This window comes from Syngnathus acus, chromosome 9 (genome assembly GCF_901709675.1).
Source record: "Syngnathus acus chromosome 9, fSynAcu1.2, whole genome shotgun sequence".
In the NCBI taxonomy this organism is placed as follows: domain Eukaryota; kingdom Metazoa; phylum Chordata; class Actinopteri; order Syngnathiformes; family Syngnathidae; genus Syngnathus; species Syngnathus acus.
Genome location: NC_051094.1, coordinates 9001063 through 9021193, shown reverse-complemented (window position 1 = coordinate 9021193; position 20131 = coordinate 9001063). Strand labels below are relative to the sequence as shown.

The following is a 20131-nucleotide window of genomic DNA, read 5'->3' as shown; positions in this document are numbered from 1 at the left end:
GTAAATTGCAAAGAGGTGGATCACCATTATTTCAGTATATTTTTGCATGTCTGGTGGTCTACAGTGAGATTTTTCTAATGTAAAATACGACAGTAATGTAATTCCACCACTAGAGGAAGTCGTGCGCTCTGACGCAAATCTGGGGGCGTGGCAGGGCGACAGTGCACATTTATGACAGCGATCGTGTTTGCTTGTTCCTCATTATTTTTGTTCTCAATTCTGTGGAGAACAAGGCACATACCCACGAATACAACGAAACGGATGAATTACATATTATCTGATGTTTCCCCATCCTTCCATATTGATAGATTTGTCGTTTTTTGTTGCCGTTTTACACGTTAGCATTAGCTTTGCAGCTAGTGGTTGTTTTTAGCATCGTCTGTGTTTAGCTAGCGGCTAGCCGGAAGTTTTCGTTCTCTACAATTTGACGATGATATTAGCTGCAGATGCGTGTCCCTGATACATGCTCACGTTGGATGAGTGGAGAAAAATGTCGTGCAAATCAACCAAAGTGGCACCCAGTGTTGACTTTGACCACAGTTGTTCCGACAGCGTGGAATATCTGACTCTTAATTTTGGTCCATTTGAGACTGTTCACCGTTGGAGAAGACTGCCTCCATGCGATGAGTTTGTTGGAGCAAGGTAACGTACTGACAACCTAAATGGACACTAATAGGCAATTATGTGTCTTTTCAATTTGTGATTTAAAAATATATATATATATGAATGCAGGCGCAGCAAACACACTGTTGTGGCATATAGGGATGCTATCTACGTATTTGGGGGAGACAATGGGTAAGTCAGAAGTTGACATTAAATATTGTTTTTGCTACATGAATTGATGTCAAAATTGTATGTCTCAACAGCAAGAACATGTTGAATGATTTGCTTCGCTTTGATGTTAAGGACTGCTCATGGTGTAGGTAAGAAATGAATCAAATAAAATGTGTCATTAAATCATAAAATGCAAAATGTAACTCTTATTCCATAGGGCCTTCACCACAGGAACACCACCTGCTCCCCGCTATCACCATTCAGCTGTTGTCTACGGCAGCAGCATGTTTGTTTTTGGTACCGCTGAAAGCTCCTTCCTCAACCAGTGCCTACAAATTTCAATTTTACTAAGTCTAATGTTGATGTGCTTTTGAAATGTATTTCAGGGGGATATACTGGAGACATCTACTCCAACTCAAACCTTAAAAACAAAAATGATCTTTTTGAATACAAGTTTGCAACAGGACAGTGGACTGAATGGAAAGTGGAGGGGAGGTAATATTTTGAATCTTATCAAACGTGTGACTAGCAATCAGATTGTTTTGAACCATAGTTTCTTTCAAATAATGCAAACCATTTATGGTTAAATGAAGATTTGTTGTTACATTTCTTTGGGTTGTAGCTTGCCAGTGGCCCGCTCTGCTCATGGAGCCACAGTTTACAATGACAAGTTGTGGATATTTGCCGGTTATGACGGGAATGCCAGGTATGTTTTCTGCTCTAGTGCTTCTCCCTTTTCATAACAGCAACTTATGCAATTATGATGCATATTTTTCTTCATGTAGGTTGAATGACATGTGGACCATCAGTCTACAGGACAGGGAGCATGCATGTTGGGAAGAGGCCAGTATATTAGCAGCACTTATGGTGGAGTACAAACAAATACTTGAATGTGCTGACATTTATGTTTGTGTGTCACCCATCAGATCGAACAGAGTGGTGAGATTCCTCCATCTTGCTGCAACTTTCCCGTAGCTGTATGCAGGGATAAGATGTTTGTGTTCTCGGGTCAGAGTGGAGCCAAGATAACAAACAACCTCTTCCAGTTTGAGTTTAATGGCCACATGTGAGCTCAACTAATGCTATGGAATGTGCTAACTCGCACACTCAAATTATCTAAACGTTACGGCCTTCATCCCTACAGGTGGACCCGCATACCCACCGAACATTTACTACGAGGCTCTCCGCCACCTCCGCAGCGGCGTTATGGCCACACAATGGTCGCCTTTGACCGCCACCTGTACGTGTTTGGCGGTGCTGCTGATAACACTCTGCCCAACGAGCTGCATTGCTATGATGTGGACTCTCAGAGCTGGGAGGTGATCCACCCCAGCCTGGACAGTGAGGTAGGAATTACCAAGAATTGCTTTTGCAATTCTTGTTACTCAAAGTCACAAAGTTCTTCTGTATTATTTGTGTCCTCACCATCTTAGATGCCCAGTGGGAGGCTCTTCCATGCAGCTGCTGTGATTCAGGACGCTATGTACATCTTTGGAGGGACTGTGGACAATAATGTTCGCAGTGGGGAGATGTACAGGTTTCAGGTGGGCAAGTGTTTATTGGTACATGTCTTTTTGAGTTTTTTCCCTTGGAGGCAGCCTCTGTCACCTGCGGTTCTTGTAAAGCGCATGGAGATAACTTGATTTGTGCAATGGCATTATACTGTACAAATTAGTTAAGCTTGATTTGTCTCGACTTGTATTGTCCCAATGAATCACTTTCCTCATAAATGTTTGTCTTCCTAATCTCAGTTTTCAAGTTATCCCAAGTGCACCCTCCATGAAGACTATGGCAAATTGTGGGAGAACCGTCAGTTCTGTGATGTGGAGTTTATTTTGGGAGAGGTGGGTTTTGCTCTCAGTTGTGTGACTGCTTTAGTTTACTTAGTTATTATTAGTGAAGGAACGTGTTTTTTTGTTGGTCTTTTTTTTAGCGAGAAGAACGAGTCCTGGGGCATATAGCCATTGTGACCGCAAGATGCCAGTGGCTCCGCAAGAAAATCTTGCAGGCTCGGGAGAGGCAACGACAGGTCAGAAGCATTAACATTTGTTGTGGGTAAAAATCAGCAATACATGATGAAGGCCTATGTATGCATATCAAAAGTCACATTTTGTGTCCTGCAATATAACTTTTGTTTTTTTTAAACTAAAATGTAATTATTGAAAAATACATGTTTATTTTTACGAGATGAAATTATGCCTCAAGAACTGTAAAACCGTTTATTCGAATTTTTTTTGTCTTAGAGGACCAAACAGGACAGCAGTGAGGAGAGTGACGAAGGGGCCACCGGAGGAGAGACTCACAGGCCGTCGGGCAGACAGCCCATGCTGGAGGTATCCATCAGGGAAGCAGAAGCACAGCCTTTTGAAGTCTTAATGCAGTTTCTCTACACAGACAAGATCCAGTACCCACGCAGAGGTAGCGTTGTCCACATGTGGTGGCATTTCTAAGCTCATAAACGAATAGAAATGTGGGTCATGCATTCTGGTTATGTTTTGTGCAACATTAGCGATTTTCATGAATAAATTCCAATTTGTAAAGTGGCTTTTCTTCTCTGTTTTGCAGGTCATGTTCAGGATGTTCTCCTAATCATGGATGTTTACAAACTGGCTCTAAGTTTTCAGCTCTCCCGCTTGGAGCAGCTGTGCGTTCAGTACATTGAGGCTTCTGTCGACCTGCAGAACGTTCTCAGTGTTTGTGAAAATGCCAACAAGCTCCAACTTGACCAACTGAAGGTACTTTTTACTGGTTTTGCTGGTCATATCAGCCTGTCAGCAGGCTCTTCAAATGGGAACCATGAACCTGTTCACTTAATACAAATAATGTCTTGGTGTTGTCTTTTCCTTCAGGAACATTGCCTAAATTTTGTGGTGAAGGAATCCCACTTCAACCAAGTGATAATGACTAGAGAGTTCGAACATCTGTCCACGCCCTTGATAGTGGAGATAGTCCGACGAAAGCAGCAGCCTCCTCCCAGGCTGTACTCGGACCAGCCTGTGGACATTGGGACCTCCCTGGTGCAGGACATGAAGGCTTACCTGGAGGGAGGGGGCCTGGACTTCTGTGACATCATTCTACTCTTAGATGGACACCCCCGACCAGCTCATAAAGCCATTCTGGCGGCTCGGTCCAGGTACTGAGCCAAGGGTGCCGGGGTATTTCTTTCCAAGGCTTTCCAATTCATCACCTTTACCCTTTGAACCCTCAGTTATTTTGAAGCCATGTTCCGCTCCTTCATGCCAGAGGACGGCCAGGTGAATATCTCCATTGGAGAGATGGTCCCCAGTAAGCAGGCATTCGAGTCCATGCTGCGTTACATCTATTATGGAGACGTCAACATGCCTCCGGAAGACTCTCTGTATCCTTTTTAAACTCAAACCCTTCATCACAGTTAAGCGCCATGTTGCCATGTTGTAGTAGGGCCTTGCAAAGTGTGTGTAGATAGTGCCCTCTTGTGGCAGTGGTTAGTTTTTCCCCATTGAGTCCAGAGGCAAAGGTGACTGCAGTGTCATCCGGTGGTCATTTTAGGAACTGTCTATGCGTGTTCTATACTTCTTGTGGTCATAATATAATGTAAATGAAATACTTAATAAGTCTTTTCCTTGACTTTTTCTTCTACAGTTATCTATTTGCTGCACCATATTATTACGGCTTTTCAAATAACAGGTTGCAGGCTTACTGCAAGCAGAACCTGGAGATGAACGTCACCGTAGAGAATGTCTTGCAGGTATTTATGGTTGAGGGCTTCACCGAGGGCACAGTGACCTGATTGGAAAACGTGTGTGAGACATGTTTTTTTTTTCTTTTTTTTTCGGTGCAGATTCTGGAGGCGGCTGATAAGACGCAGGCTTTGGACATGAAGAAGCACTGCCTCCACATAATTGTCCACCAGTTCATCAAGGTGGGTGGGCTCATATCCGGCGCCCTGGGGGCTTGCTGCCCACTCGCTGCAGCTGAGCTAACCTTGTAGTCACGTCATCTTTGCAGGAGACTTGACACTCTTGGCCTGCTAGTGGAGCGGCCTCCGTCTCCTCTGTAGAGGGGGAGAGTGTTTACAGGGCGGCCGGCTGAACAAGCACCTCCTCGCGTATACACTAGCCTCAAATCGGCTCTCTTATGATTATTGTTTGTTTATGCAGAAAATACTCCTCCCCTCGTCACTGACGTTTTCGTTGGGCTTGCTTCAATATTTTTCAGCATGAGCAACCCGAGCGCCGTTTATTCCTTATTTTACTCTGTTTGACTTGTGGTCTTTTTCCCCCCTTTTTAATTTTTGCTCTCCTCCTCCCCTTCCAAAGGTATCCAAGCTCCCCAACCTGCGATCCCTCAGCCAGTTGCTGCTGTTGGACATCATTGAGTCGCTAGCTACACACATATCAGACAAGCAGTGTGCCGAGATGGGCTCCGACATTTAGGAGGATGGCAAGAGGCCAGCACTTTAATTTTGATCCTCTTTTCCCAAAAGCTGTTTACAATTTTGCCACACCATTCCTCCCTTTATACACTTTGTTTGAACCTTGCATGTTATAATCTCACATATGGCGCATTCATTTGATAGCAAGGTGCTTTGGGGGGTTTTCCCGTCTGCATATCATTGTGGTGTCATTTTATTTTGTTTTTATACAGCATCGATTTCAAGCCTCAAGCATGTTATGCTCTTTTTTTTCCTAAGTATTATTACTGAGAAAAAAAAGATACTATACAATTGTTCCCACCGTGTCCCTTAACAGCTGAAACTACCAAATGACGTGACTTGTATTTGCTGGATCAGCATTATTACATTACAAAATTACAATTATCATATTATTGTTATATTGTCATGCTATACTGTATTGTAAAAAAAAAAATCATTATTGATAACCATGTGCGTGATTAACCACCACTGTTAGACATTACCCATGTTTACCTGACAATACAAGGTATAGGTAGTAATACATACCCAAATGTACCGTATAAAAAAAACAAACACACACTCAAGTGAGTGTGTGTTGTAAATGTACTAGTATTGTCTTTTTTCTAATTTATAAACTTATTCTATGTTTTCTGGCATCAATTTTGATTTAGGAGTAAGATACCAATTGTGGATCCTTTATGTCAACAATAAAAATTGTGCCTACGTCTGGAAAAGCCTAGTCCAGAGAGTCAAGACATTGCTTTGAGTCTTGTCAAATCCCACATTTTAATTAGACTTTGGCAAAGCTGGAATGAGTTACAGAAAGAGGCCTTTATAGCGGCTGCTTCTTTTCTGCACTCATGTTTCATTCATCCAAGGGTAGCCGGGCCCAGGATACCATCGGCCCTATTAGGTTTCATTTAAAACAGAGTTCATTGTCTTGATATTGAACACTGAAACAAAACAGTAGTTGTCTCCCCCTTTTTTCTTTTTTTTTTTTATAAATATAATTGAGCCTCAATGTTGGGGCTACATCAGCAGGTGGGCCAGGCTGTGAATTTTCAGAATGCACCTCTGCGAGGCACAGCGCAGTAGGCAGTGATGGTTCTCCTCACCACCAAAACTATGCAAAGGACAGCAGTCTTTGTCACCTTTGGGGGACTGCTGACCTCTTTCATCACCACCTTCCTTCCACTGTGGAAGACAATGAATTCAGACTTGAACGAAATGGAAAACTGGTACTCGGGACTGTGGCACATGTGCCTCTACACGGAGGAGGTTGGCGTGCAGTGTAAGGCCTACGATTCCTTGCTGGGACTTCCTGTGGACCTGCAGATCTCCAGAGTGCTCATGTTGGTGTCCATATGCACTGGCGGTTTGGCTCTGCTCTTCGCCCTGCCAGGACTGGATGGGGTACACGTGTGTTTGGACAAGTGCGCCAAGAGGAGAAGCTTCCTGATCCTGGCCGGGGTGCTGTCCTGGGTGGCTGGGATCACCACACTTGCTCCGGTGTCCATCGTGGCGTACACCACTGTTGTGGAATTTTGGAATCAAGGTTTTCCTGACGTGATGCCGCGCTGGGAGTATGGAGAGGCTATCTTCTCTGGTTGGTTTGGAGGTTTGGCTTTGGTCACCGGGGGCACTTTGTTTTTCATAGCTGTGTGCATGGCCGACTATGAGCTGCGGACAACAAGTGTGACCAACAGTCCACACGTAACGCACAGGATACGACAATATCGCAAGACCGAGGTTCTGTAAAACGTGTCACAAAAAAATTCTAATTAGAAAATCGCGTTTGACTTTACTGAATTGAATCGTTACATTAAAATGCGACTTGGACTCATGTGAGCTTGTGGACTTGGTTGATGTCTTATTTTTTATTTCTGTATATTGATTATACTGTGACATATGTTTTAGATTTTTTTTTTTTCATTTTTAAGCAATTGAATTCCAGATAATTATGACAAAGCAATGGATTCAAATGTGACAACTGAGTGACTGTGATTTATGCAAACTGGAGAATCAAAATCTTACATCATTAATTTCAACTGGCTTTTATTGATTTATATGATCGTGAATCACAGGAGGAAAAAAACACAAACATGATTATAATGCTGAATGATTTGTTAACATCCAAGCAATTATAAATACATACAATATAATGCTGACATCGACAGAATGTGGTTCTGCTTTCTTCCATGTGTAAGTGCTGGGTTAAAAAATGTGTTGCATTCCACAGCTGCAGTATTGAATTTCTTGTGGATGGGGGGGGGGGCTGGGCGAGGTCATGTACCTGGAGGTCATCAATGCACAATACTCTGTGTGATGATTGCAATTCACAAAACTCTTGCTGACCGTGACTGACAGGATATCGATCTTCCCTCCTTGATTCTTGAATGCAGAAACACTGGCAAGGATCACAGCAGCCTGATGGCAGCTGATGCTGCATGTCGTTTATATATTTTCTACACTCAAAGCAATCTTGATGTCTCCTTCGCATGCTGTAGCATAATTCAATTAAAGTGTCTGACTGAGCGCTGAGCTGTTGTCTTGCTGCACTTTTATCAGCCTCCTGTGTCAAAAGAATTTGCATGGGGTTGTCAGCGACCTTGTCTGAAAGGACATCACAGTGTTACCGATGATTAGACATATGCAGTTTTTTTTCATTTTCTAGTCCATGTCATTAACAATAACTACTCATAACTGTGAGTTAAAAAAAACACATGACCAAAATCCCAAATTAAATTGCATAACAGTAAAAAAAATTGAACAGGTTATTGAGAACTCATTTAAATTTGTCTTTCTGTCATTGAGCTACTTTGACCAAAAACATATTTGCCAGTCAATTTTTATGGTTTTTTTTTCATGATGGTGTTCATGCTGTGAATTTCAATTTAAGCTTCAATAGTATTTTTGTATCGCAGGGGAATTATTTTACCGCTTTCAGGTTTGTAGCGGCAGTTAGGGGAAGGCAATTTTATGCCCCAAATCTAAGACCATGAAAGCACTTATGTGAGGTAGGGGAGTTTTAAAATGAAAAAAATAAAATAAAATGTCATATTTGATCAAACAGTCAGTAAGACCTGCGAGTAAAGCACATAACTAAAATGATCTGTGAAATAAATCCACCCTCTCTATCCCCAGCTTGTGCCTTGAGTTGGATTTGTAACCAAACCACTGCGCCCGAAGAAAAACAACCAATCAGAGACCGAAAGCATGAATGATGGTTCAACCATTTCTCCTGCACTCGTGGGCAGTAATAAATTTATTACATTTGCACGCTTCTATCTGCAAAAACAAAAGCCGTGCATTGAGAAACTCTTTGAGAGAGAGAGACAGAGACACAGAGAGAAAGCGAGAGAGAAAGAGAGAGATAGTGCCTATGTGTGTGCTTGGGAGCAAGAGGAGTGGAGGGAGGTGGAGGGGACGGTGTGAATTCATGCTGTGTTAGCATCCCCTCAGCAACTCCATCAATACTGCATACAGCTAAGAAACTGGCAAAGGTCTTTTGTGCTGCAGTTGCAGGCTCGGCCAGCAAAAGAGAGCAACTCCCACGACCGGTCGGCCCAGTCTACTCCTGCTGCGCACGCACGCACACACACACGCACGCACACACACACACACACACACACACACACACACACACACACACACACACACACACACACACACACACACACACACACACACACACACACACACACGCACACACACACTCCAGATTCTGTGCTGCATCAAGAAGGAGCAAGGAGGGACACACGGACTGGGAATACTCCAGAGGAGAAGAAACAGTCCCACAGAGGAAGCGGATTTTTGGGGACTGCTGCAAATATGTTCTCTGCACTGCACCGCTCCATGCACCTGCTTCATGACCACAGATCTCTTTGGTAAGCTCTGCTTGACACATTTTGATCATCTAATTAGTTTATAGCAGGATGTGAAAGTAACTACATTGCTGGAGAACTTTTGGATTTGAAAGCTGCTAAATCAAACCCTTTTTTTTGGGGCGGGGGGCAAATTCAATCAACTTTAAAATATAAATGTTGTTCCAAAACAGTTAGCTGAGATGGATCTTGTTTATCATTTAGGTTGGGGGGCATTATAATACAAGGAACAATTAATTTAAAATTTCAGAGCAACAAAATATTTTGTAGAAATGGAAATGTTTATGGAAGTTTGTTGCTGTTTGTTCACTTTAACTGCGATGGAAAACAGTTGTATGGGGTAGAATGGAGGCTTAAAAGTGTACCATGTGACTTTTCCATTATGTCACAGAGAGTGTGCAACTATTTTGTTACATCCCTCAAAGAATGAATGGTAGAGGTCCCTCAATTTATTTGATAATTTATTGACCAGTGCAGTAAATAAAGCCACAGAAACATTAGCATTGAAGTTAACATAAATTGAGATGTGTCATGACTGGCATTCCTATGTTTTCAAGCTCTTATTTGAAGATAAAACTATTGACTTGACTTGACAGTCCTCTGCCTGTCATATTAAACCTTTTTATAAACAAAGCAGACAGCATGGCGAGAGACCACTTTTAAGGCAATTGGGGGATGATTCAAGTGCCTTATCTTGTTTTTTATGAGCCAATTGGATTTGGAAATGAGGGAAACAGGTATGGTCAATTATTTACTATGTGGCTGGATTGCAAAGAGCTCTTCATCATCAGGCCCGGTCAGTAACCGAGTGTGGGGACCAACATACCAGACAAGCAGTTGTAATTTAACAGTTTAGTTCATTTGAACAGCTCTTTTTATTGAGCTTCCCTGCGAGCGAGTGTTTGAGCCATTGAGGCATTTCCTGTTCCGCTTAGATTTGATATTCAACACAGTTGTCTTCATCATGCTATTGATGTGACACAATGAGACCATGACGAAAGCTACTTTGTTTTAGCTTCATCCTGAAATTTCACTTGGAGATTGAATACTGAACACCCAAATTTTGTTACCAGTGTATAATAATAATAACAATGTGTTTTGACATGTAGTTCTGTTTGAAGATGTGGACATTCCGCTCAGTTTCACATTGCTGGACATTCCTGCTTTTCTTGGTCACACTCAGGTTATGGATCGGGCAACCAAGCTGCTAATTCTCCCCCGACATTCCTGTAACTGGTTTTACATTTGTAGGGAAATGAGTGAAAGTGACAGCTTCTTTGCAGACTGGATTATGAGCATTGCTTGGGGACGGGGCCCGACCAACACTGCCATTTGCGTCATATGTTGTGACAAACAAATCTGCTTAGCCTACTTTAGTTTGGAGAAAAAAAAATCTTAGGCCAAAAAAAATATACAGCCACTTTTTATATTATAAAATTGTTGTTTCCTGATTGGCGTGAGTCGCTAAGGCAAAAATGACCTTCTAGCAAGGTCAGTCAAAAATCTTTTTCCAACCAACTATTTGAAGTTGTATGTCATATAAAAGCTCCTGTTGGAGATTTTCTAGCTCTCTTAACTTTATGTTGCCACTGTGCTCTCATAGAATTGACAACAGGCTTTATTAGTTCCTTTGTGGGAAAACTATACTTGTATAGTTTCAAAACAGACAGTACCAGTGTAAGGAGAACAAGCCCAGAACATCCATGTTATTTTTTTTCCGAATCGTAAAATGGACAATCGACAAGAGTAGGGAAGGCAACAAGTAATTAATTAAATGCAGTCAAGAATGATGCCTTCAATCTAATTGAGTATACCTATTACGTAAACACAGTTGTAAATAATACAGTATTTACAATACAGCGGTCTTTCAAAGGATTGGTGAATTCAGTGTAAAACTGCTGCAGTATGTCATTAAAAGGCGTCTTTCACGAGTAAGTAATTTTGCAAAGTTGATCGGTCTCAGCAGCAGAGGAGGCCGGTCACAGTGGGGATCTTTCCACTTCTCATTTGGAACTTTGCAGTGCACGCTCCCACTGAGCTTCGCACACTTTTTCCCCCCTTCGCTGAAGTTCAAGAACATTAAGATGTGCTCAGAATACCAAGTAACTCTTTTGGTTTTTACTTAACTTGCTAATGGACGGCTGCACGTTGGCTGCACGTTGCAAGCACATTCAAACTGGCCCGAGCTCGGTGGGGAGTCGCTGTACCAGAGTGGAAAGAGATGGGAGCGCAATTTGGCAACAAAACATGGGAGATTTTGAAACTCGAGGGGCCCCTCGCTTTCCTTTAATGTGACAAGAAAGTTAATAGGTGTCGAAGTGCAGTCAATATTTAACTCTGCAATATACAAGGTGTTAACTGATGTTGTCAATGAGCTGAATTGCTTCTTTTCGACAATCATGACACAAAGCAAACATGAGGAAAAACTTGAAAAGGTGCAGACATGTTGTTGATGTGATGCTCTCTTGTATCCATGCAGATTATGTGGAGGGACTGACAATGTCCATTGTGGACCTGCAGGTTTTCATCCCTTCACTTCTGTGACACCGCTGCAGTCGTGGGTAGAGGATCCGAACCAAACTCACGTCCCCTCATCTCTCTCTCCCCCTCCCTCCCACCTCCCCCTCGGTTTCCAACAATCCTGAGCCCACCATGGGAGGATGCTTCTCCAAACCCAAACCAGGTGACCGACACCAGCTTTGTTTGCAAGTTAGTTAAGAACTAACTTAGTAAATGTGCTAAATATTGATCTCATAAAGGAAGTCACTCTATTTTAGCGGCTTTCCATTTGGGATGATTTTTAAGGATACCAACCCGCCTTCATACAGGATTATGCGCAGCCTTTTATAGAGTACAACCTACTCTGCTTGCAGTGTAGTGTTTCACGGAGGAGGAATTTTAATGCTATTTTGGCATCTTACTCAAGCGGATTACATACACATGAATATGAAAAGGTGACATTGAGTGTGTGTGTGTGCTATTTGAGTTCCTGTATTTCTGGCCTGATTGGAAGATGAGCGTGCATTATTCTAGGTAATAAAAAAAAAAAGTAACCTGCCGTGCCAGAGATGCTCGGCTGGCTGTAACTTCCCTCAGCCACACCCCTTCGTTACCGTAATGTCTGTCACCTACTTCCTCTTGTTACCTTGTGTTTTTAAACCCTGCCCGTGTGTTACTCCCTTTCGGTGTCTACTGTTGTCTTCCGTCCCTGTCTGCACCCAGTGTCCTGTCCTGTTGTCTAGTTTTCCCCCGGTCTTGTCAGGAGGCTCACGGTCAGAATTTTTTCCGTGTCCAAGTGGACTTCTGTCGGTCTGTCTGTTTGCTGGCCGTGAGTCTCTATCCTGTCTGTGTCTTTGTTGCCCACCTTCCTCCCTTCCAAGTCCCTTTTCCCTTCAATAAACCCTGGTCCAAGCTGCTTTTGGTCACCCTGGCTCAACTGATTTCCTGACAAAAAATATATATATTTGCATTAAACATCATCTAAAAGGAGGTAATGTATTGTTAAAAAAATTTAATTGTTAAAAAAAAAAAGGAATTCTTACTGACAAACTTCCGTGTATCCCGATGTCTCATTTTAGCAAGTCAGAATCCATTCAACTCTAGAGAGCATGTTTTTTTTTTTTTTCCTTTTCCCCACACTATTACGATTTTCCGTGTGTTTTAATTAAGACTTACTCAGCGGGAGAAAATTCCAGCCAGATTACTTTGTAAGACCTGGACAATGAGCACATTTTCCAGCCAAACAAATAAAGCCTGCTACATTTAAAAAAAAAAAAATAAAAAATAAAATATTTTCATGCACACTTTGATTTTAATGTAAATCAGTTTAAATGACTGACACTTTTATTTTTCAAATAAATCCCTCAGAAATTCATCATGACAGCTAACTAAAAGAAAAGCAAACACAGGTGGACAAGTTTGCCCTTTAAATGAGTCCAGTCACCCTTTTCCTGCTTTCATTTGTTCCACTTGTGGAGATGTCAGGCTTCATTTGTCCTTTATTTGCGTCCAGACGGCAGCCCCTCTTAGCTGAAAATCGCTCCTGTAATGAGAGAGAACAAAAAAGTCACTCCAATGCTCATTCACGCTTTCCGCTATTTGCTAAATTGGCAATTTCTGTGTTGTGCAGTTGAAGTCAAAGTGGAACTGTCTCTCCTGGAAAACGAGAAAGAGGTGGATGGCCTTTCACCTAATGGCAAGGCGAGTCCTTTTGCAGACTGCAGACCAAACGGGGCACTCGGACACAGCTCGGACGACGACTCCACCTTGCTCCACGCTTACCACAAACCACGGGATTATGTGGAGGCCTCCGTCTGCCATGTCAAGGATCTGGAAAATGGACAGTGAGCAGAGGAAACATTATGTTAAATGCAGTCACCAAAAAGTTGAAGTCAATCGATGAATATTATGTTCCAGGATGCGAGAGGTTGACTTGGGAAGTGGCAGAGCGTTGTTGATTAAACAACATGGCGAGTTCTCAGCAATGGGCCACAAGTGTCCACATTACGGCGCTCCGCTCGTCAAAGGTAAATAATAATGTTGAAGACCGCCAACCATGTGACCTGATTTAATTTCTTTGCGCATTTATATTATGGTTTTATACGGGTTGTGTGGTTTGCAAGGTGTGCTGTCAAAAGGACACGTGCGCTGCCCGTGGCACGGCGCTTGTTTCAACATCGCAACGGGCGACCTCGAAGACTTCCCCGGCCTGGACAGCCTACCGACCTTCCAGGTGACCTTCCCAGCTCGAAGCGTCTCTTGACACATTCCCTGCCTTCTCAGAGCATGTGTGTACATAATGCATGTTTGCTTTAGGTCAGAGTTGAAAAGGACAAGGTCATCATTCGAGCAAACAAGCAGGTAAATTAGCAGCAGGAACTAAAGGAGAACGATAAGCCAACTGATTGAGACTTTTACAACTTTTTCAGGCTCTTCAGCTGCAGAAACGGTCAAAGGCCATGGCAAGATGTTCTGCAGTCATTAATTCCAGCACAGCCTTCACTAATGTTCTAATTATTGGATCAGGTCAGTGTGTCGTGCTCTCTTCTGTCACTATGTCAATGCTGAGAGACAAGTTCAGGTGTTTTGGTGAAAGTTCAAGATGAACCAAAAATGATAGCTATTGCAGGTTAGCTTCATTTGACTTTGCCTAAACGTTTGAATGCACATGTCCAACTTTCCAAAGTATTTTAGGGGGGAATTCAAAATGTTTGAATTGACAACAGAAGTTTGATCCATGAATTGACCGATGCATTTCCAAGATGTCTCATGATGTCAAACACCATGATGGACTAAATTTAGTGTGATAGGGAATTTCCCATTCATCCTGAAATGTCAGCCCAAATCTGAATACCCTAAACTTTTTGTGAGTCGTGTACCAAACAATGATGAGTTGTAATCAACAGTATGTTGTTGTCATTTTGCTCCTGAAGTCTAGCATATTTGAATCTAAGTATTAGAATATATTTTCTGTGTGCAGTCTATTATTTCTCCGCTTATCGAGGCCGGTCTTCCTTTTTCAAAAGTAACCCAAAATAAAAGTAAAACATGCAGGCATCATTAAGTGGTTTGTTGCAGATCTCATGAGATGTGCTGATGTCTGGCTTGACGTCAGTGTGACGGCGACTTAAACTCTGTGCAAACTTTGGAGGCACATTTCATATTTTTGTTTGCATTCCAAAGTGTGCAACCTCCTGGGTGTTTCCACTTAAGTTCGCAGGATCCTCTATTTATAAAGCGTCCCGTCAGATTGTACTACTCACAACCACTAGGGGTCGTATGCGTGGCATCAGAAAAGTGCAACATGCTATACTATTCGGTGTATTATACCATACAGGTGCATCTCGATACATTTGAAAATCGTAGAATGATTTTTTTCCAGCAATTCTACTGAAACACTGTAAGATGCATGTACAATACAAAAAGCCACTTCTTAGCTAATTTCTAATTATAATGGGTTTTAAGTTATATTGTATTTTTATTCGGACTGTCACTATCAAATATTTTCAGAAATCTATCGGTTATTCTATCAATTTTATTTTGCATGAAAGTGCGTTACAGAAACTTTTTTTTCTGATTACTGTTTGTTCACCAATTATTTGGTGTCATTGTTAAGTAATAAAACTAACTAAGCAACAATTAAGCAATATCACATGAGCAGAACTGACGTTTTAAAATTGATTTTGTTCCTAGTTTTCCAAAGTAAAAGTGCCTTTTTGCAATCGCCTTACTTTGATTGAACACAAAAACTGATCACTGAAGGGCTAATCGATTAATAATTACTGTTAACACGCTTAAATCTGAGGATTGTGACTATGTGAAATTAAGGAATGACTAAACAGTTATTTGGTTATTAATTTCTCAATTTATAATAAATTAGATGTTTAATTTTTGACATCTCAAATTTTCATTATTATTTTGCGATTGCATATTTGGTGTTTATCTTCATCAAATGATTTAAAAACAAATAAAATCATGAATCCAGTCCATGGAAACCAATTTTAAAATTGAATTACTGAAATAAAAAAAAAAATTCCATGGCGGTCTAAATGAACTCATCAACCCCAAGCAATTCATCAGGGGTTTTGCAGCCCAATGAGTGAAGGTCAACATGTGTGCAGGTCCAGCAGGTCTAGTGTGTGCAGAGACGCTGAGGCAAGAGGGATTTACTGACCGCATCATCATATGCACCATGGACAGACATCCTCCTTATGACAGGCCAAAACTGAGTAAGGTTTGTACACAGAACAGTCATATGTAGAACAAGCTGGTCAAAGCATTAATTTTTTGTTTTGAAAAATAGTTGCTGCAAGTATATTTATGATGGCCTTGATAACATCCCCAGATTGTTTTTGTTGGACTTGGAAATTGTGGGAGAGAAGTTGTTCCTTTAACAAGCTCTTTATTTAATAAACGCATTCAGCACTAATGTACTAACCCCTCAGTCCCTAGACAGCACAGCGGAACAGCTGAGGTTGCGTTCCACGGACTTTCTGCAGGATCACGACATTGAATTGCTCACAGAAAAAGAGGTGAGAGGTGGTGAACTCACAATCGGAGAGTCGCCGTTTAAAATAGTGATTTACAACAGTTTGTATACTTCTCAAAGTTGACACTTGTATTGTCTGCAGGTTGTGGCCATAGATGTGAAGACACACTCCATCACTTTTGAAGAAGGCTTGAAGATGGAATACAGAAAACTCTTTATCGCTACAGGCAACAAGTTAGGGGAAAAACAAAACCTGCATGTTTTTGGTTTTGCTTGAACTAATCAAATACATTTAATTTGCTCTTTCAAAGACCCAAACCTCTCAACTACAAGGGCGAAGATGTCAGGAATGTGTTTCACCTCCGAACGCCTGAAGACGCAAACAGCATAGCAAGACTGGCCAACAACAAGAACGCTGTGATTGTGGGGACATCTTTTGTCGGTAAGCACTTGAGTGTCGAATGTTGATTTAAAAATGTTATCTAGCGCTTTCAATTCAATTTCGTTTGGATTTTGGCTGATAGAAAAGCTACAATTTCAAAATGTGATTAGTGCTTTCAATTCAATTCCGTTTGGAGTTGGTTGATAGAAAAGCGAATGCTGTCACTCACAAATTAGTTTTTACGCATATTTCTCATTCATTTCTCTTTTGTGCAGGTATGGAGGTGGCTGCCGCTCTGACTGACAAGGCCCACTCTGTCTCAATCATTGGGATTGAGTCAATCCCATTTAAAAAAGCCCTCGGTGAGAAAGTAGGCAAAGTCCTAATGAAGGTACGTACACTATCAACTGAAAATATAGCGACTGCTATTTCCACTACAAAGTCCGCCTTCATTTCTGTGTCACATCTATGTTGATGTTCTCTGCAGCTCTTTGAAGCAAACAGGGTGAAGTTCTACATGTTGAATGAGGTATCAGAGATGATTGGCCATCATGGACAGGTATTCCGAAAGTGAGAGACACAGCATGAGTTGCACTACTCACACATCGTGTATCTTCAAATTGTAATCATCTAATCTAGAATAATGCAGAACAATGCTAAATTTGTCTGACCTGCTTGAAAAGAAAACATGGTGTTGAAGGCCATGCTGCTCCACTCCCAGGCCTGTAGGTGCAGCCCCAGCTGCTGGATTACTTGGCCCAAGTGCGAGTGGACTGCAACAGAAAATAGTAGTTAGCACTCTCTAGTTTCTATTGCTGATGTTCTTGTAAGGGCAGCGGCCCACTGTAAACAAAAGTGAGTGTAGTGTTTATACCAAATATTTTTAATTTTAAATGTTTCTTTTTTATTTTGATTTATTTGTATTTTTGTTCATTTGTATTTTATTTTTTTTATTTCTGTTTTGTTAGATTTTTAATCTTAAAAATATATCTATTATTGGGCGCCATTTTCCATGACTGACCTATTTTTGTTACGTTTACTTTTTGCACATTTATTATAGGTGCACACAATTCTTGCGTGGAAAAAAAAACGTGCTGGTGAGAAATGTGTTTTGTTTCTTCAGCTGAAGGAGGTGGTGCTGAAGAGTGGCAAAGTGCTGCGAGCGGATGTTTGTGTCATTGGAGCGGGTGAGCGAGGCAATATTCAGGTTACGTTTTATTGCGAAATATTTCAGGTAGCATCCCATCTGTATTTTTTTTTTCTATTTTTATCTAATATCGAGATGTTAAGAATAACTGGACAGACGCGTGACTTGGCACTTTCTAAAAGCCAGTGGCAGCTGAGCAAACATTTTCTCCCCCTTAGATTCATACAGTATAGTTCCAGGATGAAAAGTTGGTCTCTTTTCTACTATTTGGACAAACGCTGCTCTTCTTGACTCGACAAAACTGACATGGGAAACATTACACCCGCATGTCAGTGTGCTCACTGATTTTTCCTCTCGCAGGATGTGTTCCTGCAACAAGCTTCTTGAAACAAAGCGGCATTCACGTGGATTCAAAGGGCTTCATCACTGTCAACAAGGTATTTTGCGACACATCAACCTGCCTCATGGCTGAATTTTTGGCCCGAATTGTCTTTTAAAAAAACAGTAAGGAGGAATTCTGTGGTTCTTCCAACAAAACGATTTGATCAATTTGTTGGCATCCTTGGCGTTGTCGAGGGCTTCTCTGATCTTCTTTGACTGTTAATGCGATGTTGAAGATGTTGATTGAAGATCAAATGGACATGTCGTGTCGCTGTCTCTGAGATGATGCAGACAAATGTGGATGGGGTCTTCGCTGGGGGAGATGTGGTGACCTTTCCATTCCCGCCACGCAACAATAAGAAGGTTAACATCCCTCACTGGCAAATGGCTCATGTGCATGGTGAGTGGGTCATGATTGTTTTAACCTGGTGAGGTCATGCTTTTCAAGTTTTACTTACAACAGGAAGAGTCGCAGCTCTTAACATGCTGGGCAGGGTCACTGAGGTGAAAACAGTGCCTTACTTCTGGTCAGCCATGTTTGGGAAGACCATACGCTATGCAGGTGTGTTTACTGTGTGAGGCCGAGCTGGAAATTGTGTGTGAACAATTTCTTATTATTATGAGGTGTCTTTGTGTCAAGGTTATGGGGATGGATTTGATGATGTCATCATTCAAGGTGATCTTGATGAACTGAGATTTGTGGCATTTTACACGAGGCAAGTTTCTTTTAGTTATGCAACTTTATTTATGACTATAGAGATTTGAATCCATTGGCACATTAACATCGTTTCTTTGACCTCATTCACAGAAGTGAGGAGGTGGTTGCGGTGGCCAGCATGAACTACGATCCCATTGTGTCCCGAGTGGCTGAGGTCTTGGGATCCGGAAAGACGATTAAGAAACGAGACGTAGAGTAAGTCTCTATCCAAGACTTAAACTCGGTCGTGATTCAAATAATCTTTATATTCTGTAGCGTTCTCAAGATTTGAAGGGAAACGTCACAAATGTGAAGGCAGTAGCTTCATCATATGACAAATGGAAGACTGGAATTGATTTACTGAAACATTTTGAGTAGTACAAAGTTGACAGTCAATGTTGCATGACTCAGGTTAGAAGTATGAAGATGTAATCAAGTAGTTTTTATGGGAGATATTATTATTGGACCATTATGTTTCTGCTGGCTGTTTGATCCAGGACTGGAGACATTTCCTGGTTGATTGACAAGGGCTCCCAATAACTTCACATGTACACACGCATGAACTGGAATTCTGGATGCAGATACTAAATGGTGCGGAGACAAATGGCAGCTATTCCTTCTCTGAGGACTGCGACTGTTCAAAATACTGAATTGTCACGGAGAGACTCTCTGACCTGAAAGCGCTGAGTCAGCGAGGCTTTGGTGACCCGACTTGTCATGTTTCAAGCAATAGTGGATTCAGCTGTCATCAACATGTACACTTTGTTTATAATGGGCATTGGCGTTTTATATTAACAATATTAGCTATAATCTTGAATGCACTGCAACTATAAATAGAACTTCTATTTGAGATGATTTTTTTCAAGTGATGGAATGATTGCATACACGTCTCTTACCTGCATGATACAGTTTTAAGATAGTCTTCACAAATCCCTTCAGTAGGTTCACATGCATAATCCAATGAGATCCAATACAACAGGATGACATTTTGTAATGGATCACATTTGACTGTGCAAGTGAACCGATATGTGATTGTGGAAGACACACGCAGCTTTAATCTTTTCTTGATTAAAATGTATATTTTATTATTGGCTGTCTTGCTAGATTACTCAACAAAATTTGATGTCTTTGATTTGACATTCATGCTTGTATGGCAAATTTTTAAGTATTGTCTAGCACAATACAGGATGCTGATCATGATGATGCTAATTGCTAATAGCAGTGTCCTCCAGTGGGATGTTTTATTACTAACTCAGGGAACTAAGGTTTGTGGCCTCCATGGGTACCCTGTATTTTTTTCAAGAAAGAAATTTGTTGGTTTCATTTTTATTTTCCAGTTATTACATCTTCTTTGGTTCTGTCCGTATGAATTCAAGACACTGGTAATGTACAGAACTTCAGGGTAAAATGGAATGTTGAAAAAAAATATATATATATATTGTTCCTCCTACAATGGAGTATGGGTGGGATTTTTGTAACTTTGAA

The 20131-nt window shown here is 41.4% G+C and overlaps 3 protein-coding genes and 1 long non-coding RNA gene across 6 annotated transcripts; 3 read left to right on the top strand and 1 right to left on the bottom strand.

Annotated features, from left to right (window-relative positions):
• The first annotated feature begins 125 nt into the window (after positions 1–125).
• On the top strand, positions 126–5740 carry lztr1 (leucine-zipper-like transcription regulator 1). Its single transcript, XM_037259265.1, has 19 exons — positions 126–642; positions 733–795; positions 867–923; positions 992–1071; positions 1161–1269; positions 1397–1480; positions 1560–1617; positions 1701–1840; positions 1919–2120; positions 2208–2318; positions 2526–2618; positions 2708–2803; positions 3018–3192; positions 3340–3509; positions 3624–3907; positions 3983–4132; positions 4396–4501; positions 4595–4675; positions 5073–5740. The coding sequence occupies exons 1-19, from the start codon at positions 464–466 to the stop codon at positions 5187–5189; spliced, it is 2355 nt and encodes a 784-aa protein (XP_037115160.1). The 5' UTR covers positions 126–463; the 3' UTR covers positions 5190–5740.
• Positions 5741–6030: 290 nt separating this feature from the next.
• Positions 6031–7171, top strand: si:dkey-98f17.3 (uncharacterized protein LOC793143 homolog). Its single transcript, XM_037259266.1, has one exon. It carries the CDS (start codon positions 6269–6271, stop codon positions 6923–6925), a length of 657 nt encoding a protein of 218 aa, XP_037115161.1. The 5' UTR covers positions 6031–6268; the 3' UTR covers positions 6926–7171.
• Positions 7172–8828: 1657 nt separating this feature from the next.
• LOC119127369 (apoptosis-inducing factor 3) lies at positions 8829–20072 on the top strand. 3 transcript variants are annotated; one of them, XM_037259276.1, is made up of 20 exons: positions 8829–9054; positions 11572–11734; positions 13181–13394; positions 13468–13577; positions 13674–13783; positions 13867–13911; positions 13980–14076; positions 15672–15784; positions 15996–16082; positions 16182–16273; positions 16351–16481; positions 16697–16812; positions 16909–16980; positions 17545–17608; positions 17929–18005; positions 18232–18349; positions 18413–18511; positions 18590–18665; positions 18758–18862; positions 19144–20072. In XM_037259276.1, exons 2-20 carry the CDS (start codon positions 11704–11706, stop codon positions 19184–19186), a joined length of 1800 nt encoding a protein of 599 aa, XP_037115171.1. In that variant the 5' UTR covers positions 8829–9054; positions 11572–11703; the 3' UTR covers positions 19187–20072. The 3 variants fall into 3 exon arrangements, with proteins under 3 accessions (XP_037115171.1, XP_037115172.1, XP_037115170.1); XM_037259277.1 differs by having other exon boundaries at positions 11531–11734; positions 18241–18349; XM_037259275.1 differs by having other exon boundaries at positions 11531–11734.
• On the bottom strand, positions 12849–17307 carry LOC119127372. The gene is made up of 3 exons (XR_005098816.1): positions 17093–17307; positions 13241–13380; positions 12849–13093 (listed from the first exon to the last, which is right to left on the bottom strand). It is a non-coding gene; the product is annotated as an uncharacterized LOC119127372 (long non-coding RNA).
• Positions 20073–20131: the final 59 nt, after the last annotated feature.